Genomic DNA, 5,000 nt, shown 5'->3' on the forward strand with positions numbered 1-5,000 from the left:
TGGCATATCCCGTATCCTGAGACTGTGACCCCTGGTTCTGGACTCCCCCGCCATCGGGAACATCCTCCCTGCATCTAGCCTGTCTAGTGCTGTTAGAATTTTATAGGTTTCTATGAGATCCCCTCTCATTCTTCTAAACTCTAGTTAACACAGGCCCAGTCGACCCAATCTCTCCTCATACGTCAATCCTGCCATCCCAGGAATCAGCCTAGTAAACCTTCTTTGCACTCCCTCCATGGCAAGAACATCCTACCTCAGATAAGGAGACCAAAACTGCACACAATACTCCAGATGTGGTCTTACAAAGGCCCTGTATAACTGCAGTAAGACATCCTTGCTCCTGTACTCAAATCCTCTTGCAATGAAGGGAAACAGACCATTCGCCTTCCTGACTGCTTGCTGCACCTGAATGCTTGCTTTCAGCGACTGGTGTACAAGGACACCCAGGTCTCGTTGCACCTCCCCCTTTCCCAATCTATCACCGTTCAGATAATAATCTGCCTTTCCGTTTTTAACAACCAAAGTGGATAACCTCACATTTATCCACGTTACACTGCATCTACCATGCATTTGCCCACTCACACAACTTGTCCAAATCACATTGGAGCCTCTTTGCATCCTCCTCACAGTGCCTCCCCCGAACACCCCCCCCCCCCCCCTCCTGCCCCAACCCCCAACTCCAAGTGTGGTCTGTCTGAGGTTCTATACAAATTAGAGCAAAGTCCAAAGTACGGAAAGTCCACATCAGGGAACTCCTCTTTGCTGATGATGCTGCTTTAACATCTCACACTGAAGAGTGTCTGCAGAATCTCATCGACAGGATTGCGGCTGCCTGCAACAAATTTGGCCTAACCATCAGCCTCAAGAAAACGAATATCATGGGACAGGACGTCAGAAATGCTCCATCCATCAATATCGGCGACCACGCTCTGGAAGTGGTTCAAGAGTTCACCTGCCAAGGCTCAACTATCACCAGTAACCTGTCTCTCGATGCAGAAATCAACAAACGCATGGGAAAGGCTTCCACTGCTATGTCCAGACTGGCCAAGAGAGTGTGGGAAAATGGCGCACTGACACAGAACACAAAAGTCCGAGTGTATCAAGCCTGTGTCCTCAGTACCTTGCTCTATGGCAGCGAGGCCTGGACAACGTATGTCAGCCAAGAGCGACGTCTCAATTCATTCCATCTTCGCTGCCTCCGGAGAATCCTTGGCATCAGGTGGCAGGACCGTATCTCCAACACAGAAGTCCTCGAGGTGGCCAACATCCCCAGCATATACACCCGACTGAGCCAGCGGCGCTTGAGATGGCTTGGCCATGTGAGCCGCATGGAAGATGGCAGGATCCCCAAAGACACATTGTACAGCGAGCTCGCCACCGGTACCAGGCCCACCGGCCGTCCGTGTCTCCGCTTTAAAGACGTCTGCAAACGCGACATGAAGTCCTGTGACATTGACCACAAGTCGTGGGAGTCAGTTGCCGGCGATCGCCCCGGAGCTGGCGGGCAGCCGTAAAGGCGGGGCTAGAGAGTGGCGAGTCGAAGAGACTTAGCAGTTGGCGGGAAAAAAAGACAGAAGCGCAAGGGGAGAGCCAACTGTGTAACAGCCCCGACAACCAATTTTATCTGCAGCGCCTGTGGAAGAGTCTGTCACTCTAGTATTGGCCTTTATAGCCACTCCAGGCGCTGCTCCACACACCACTGACCACCTCCAGGTGCTTACCCATTGTCTCCCGAGACAAGGAGGCCAAAGAAGAAGATACAAATTTAACATGACTTCCTCGCCTTTCAATTCCCTCCCTCTGGAAATAAACCCACGTGCTCGGATATGCTTTATTGCATAGAATTGCACATCCTCCTCACCGCTGCCCATCTCCCCCCCCGACCCCGCCCCTGCTCCCAATCACCATATCCTTCTATTCCTTTCTCCCTCATGTGTTTATCGAGGATGGTCAAAGCAGATTCAACAGGAACTTTCAAACGAGGAATCGGCTAAATGCTCGACGTGGAGAAAGAGCGCGGTGGTGGGGGGGGGACAGTGGGAGTAATTGGGTCACTCTTTTTAAAAGACAGCCAGCATAAGTACGACGGGCCGAATGGATGTTTGAAGATTTTCAGGACTATGGTGAGGAAGGAGCGGTGGGGGGGGAGAAATTGGAAAGGTCATTCGATAGAGCCAGCACAGGCAGGATGGGCCGAATGGGGGCCCTTCTGTGCTGCAACCCATTCTATGGTCCAATGGCTCCGTGGATGGTGCGCCCTCCACACCTGCAGGAGGCGCTGTGGGCGCTCGGAGGACCGAGCGGTGCAATGCGCCCTCCCGTCCTTGTAGATGGCGCTGTGCGCTCTTGGAGTACCAAGCGATACAGTGCGCCCTCCCCACCAGGAGGCGCTGTGGGCGCTCGGAGGGCCTGGCGGTGCAGTCCGCCCTCCAGACCTGCAGGAGGCGCTGTGGGCGCTCGGAGGACCGAGCGGTGCAATGCGCCCTCCCGTCCTTGTAGATGGCGCTGTGCGCTCTTGGAGTACCAAGCGATACAGTGCGCCCTCCCCACCAGGAGGCGCTGTGGGCGCTCGGAGGGCCTGGCGGTGCAGTCCGCCCTCCAGACCTGCAGGAGGCGCTGTGGGCGCTTGGAGGGCCTGGCGGTGCAGTGCGCCCTCCAGAGCTGCAGGAGGCGCTGTGGGCGCCCGGAGGACTGAGCGGTGCAGTGCGCCCTCCCGGCCAGCAGTGGCGATCTGGGCGCTCGGCGCCGCTGCTGTGCCAAAGGGTCATCTTGCCTCCTGATCCTCGCCAGCCGCCGCGCACGCTGGGAGTTGTAGTCCCGCCTCATGTGGCGGCCAATTGCCTCGAAGGGGCCCAGAACTACAACTCCCAGCAGCCTCGGCGCGCACTCCGTTACCCCCTCCAAAATGGCGGGCCTGCCCTGAGTTGTTTGTGGTGGAGGTGAATGAGGGAGAGGGGAGATGAGGTGGGGGAAGGTTGAGGGAGAGGGGAGGTGAGGGATGTAGGAGGGAACGAGGAGATGAGGGAGTAGGATGTGGGAGGGGATTTGGGAGGGAGAGAGGAGGATGAGGGAAAAGGAGATATGAGGGAGGGTGAGTGGAGAGTAGGGCTGTAGGAGGGAGTGAGGGGATGAGGGCAGAGGAAAGGAGAAAGAGAGGAGGGGTTGAGGGAGAGAGGGGGATTTGGGAGGGAGTGAGGGGAGGATGAGGGAAAGAGAGAGAGGAGATGAGGGAGGGAGAAAGAGGGGTGGGGATATAGGAGGCAGTGAGAGGATGAGGGCGAGGAGGAGGAGAGAGGAAGGGATGAGGGAGAGCGAGGAGGGGTTGAGGGAGAGGGAGGGGATTTGGGAGGGAGCGAGGGGAGGATGAGGGAGGGAGAAAGAGGGGTGGGGGGGGAGGGAGAGCAGAGAGTAGGGATATAGGAGGCAGTGAGAGGATGAGGGCGAGGAGGAGGAGAGAGGAAGGGATGAGGGAGAGCGAGGAGGGGTTGAGGGAGAGAGAGGGGGATGAGGGAGGGGATTTGGGAGGGAGCGAGGGGAGGATGAGGGAGGGAGAGCAGAGAGTAGGGATATAGGAGGCAGTGAGAGGATGAGGGCGAGGAGGAGGAGAGAGGAAGGGATGAGGGAGTGCGAGGAGGGGTTGAGGGAGAGAGAGGGGGATGAGGGAGGGGATTTGGGAGGGAGCGAGGGGAGGATGAGGGAGGGAGAAAGAGGGGTGGGGGGGAGGGAGAGCAGAGAGTAGGGATATAGGAGGCAGTGAGAGGATGAGGGTGAGGAGGAGGAAGGGATGAGGGAGTGCGAGGAGGGGTTGAGGGAGAGAGAGGGGGATGAGGGAGGGGATTTGGGAGGGAGCGAGGGGAGGATGAGGGAGGGAGAGTAGGGATATAGGAGGCAGTGAGAGGATGTGGGTGAGGAGGAGGAGAGAGGAAGGGATGAGGGAGTGCGAGGAGGGGTTGAGGGAGAGAGAGGGGGATGAGGGAGGGGATTTGGGAGGGAGCGAGGGGAGGATGAGGGAAAGAGAGAGAGGAGATGAGGGAGGGAGAAAGAGGGGTGGTGGGGGGGGAGGGAGAGCAGAGAGTAGGGATATAGGAGGCAGTGAGAGGATGAGGGCGAGGAGGAGGAGAGAGGAAGGGATGAGGGAGTGCGAGGAGGGGTTGAGGGAGAGGGAAGGATGAGAGTGGGAGGGAGGATGAGGAGGGAGCTGGGGTTGGAGAGGGAGGGGGAGAGAGATGGAGAAGGGAAAGAGGAGATGGCGGGGATGGAGGGAGCGGAGGGTGGGGGAGAAGGAGTCCGTCCCTCACTGTTACTAACCTGGCCTTGCGCCTCGCCCTGCAGATGGTGGGAGAAACAGCGGAGAGGAAGAAGAGCCCCGAGCGAGCCTCCTCCAAGGAGCGGGAGAAGAAGCGCTCGCGATCGCGATCCAGGGACCGAGAGAGGAAGCGCTCCACTTCCAAGGAGCGGAAACGCCATCGCTCACGGGAGAGGAAGCGCTCCAGGTCAAAATCGCCGGAGAGGGAGGCCGACAGGTGAGAGACGGGCGGAAACGCGACGGGGTTTACAACCCGAGCGCGCGATTCAGGCTTTCACGGAGCGGCTGAGAGCGCTGGGTAGGAGGCGGGGAGGCTAATGGGAGAGGTTGATGCAGAAGAGAGTCCCAACCTCAAACGCCCTTTCGCGTGCCACGGTGTTTCCTAATTTCGTTCCGGAGTGGGCTCCTGCCGTGCCCTAAGATTCTGCGAGGCCCCTCTCCGTGGCGTTTAAAGTAACTTTTGTCTCCTCGTGTTTTTTTTCTTTTCCTTTGCCGTCGTGGCAGGGATCGACACCATGGGAAGGAGAAGGAACGGGACAAGGACAGAGAACGGGATCGCCTCAAGAAGGAGCGTGACCGGGAGGGACACAGGAAGGGGAGGAAGAGGTCGAGGTGAGAGGAGAGGAGGAGGTTTGCGCGGTAGTGTGGCGAGGCAGACCCTGCCCTGCTCGGCACAGGTGAAGAGCAGGGGCTG

General features: G+C 58.2%; 1 protein-coding gene across 1 annotated transcript in view; it reads left to right on the plus strand.

Annotated features, from left to right (window-relative positions):
- Positions 1 to 2,835: 2,835 nt before the first annotated feature.
- ddx23 (DEAD (Asp-Glu-Ala-Asp) box polypeptide 23) overlaps positions 2,836 to 5,000 on the plus strand; it is a 27,156-nt gene continuing 24,991 nt past the window's right edge. The window contains 3 exon segments of the mRNA XM_068025335.1: positions 2,836 to 2,939; positions 4,333 to 4,523; positions 4,811 to 4,918. Of these exon segments, the coding sequence (XP_067881436.1) occupies positions 4,333 to 4,523; positions 4,811 to 4,918 (299 nt within the window). The 5' untranslated portion in view covers positions 2,836 to 2,939.

This window comes from Heterodontus francisci, unplaced genomic scaffold (assembly GCF_036365525.1).
Source record: "Heterodontus francisci isolate sHetFra1 unplaced genomic scaffold, sHetFra1.hap1 HAP1_SCAFFOLD_1118, whole genome shotgun sequence".
Classification (NCBI taxonomy): Eukaryota; Metazoa; Chordata; class Chondrichthyes; order Heterodontiformes; family Heterodontidae; genus Heterodontus; species Heterodontus francisci.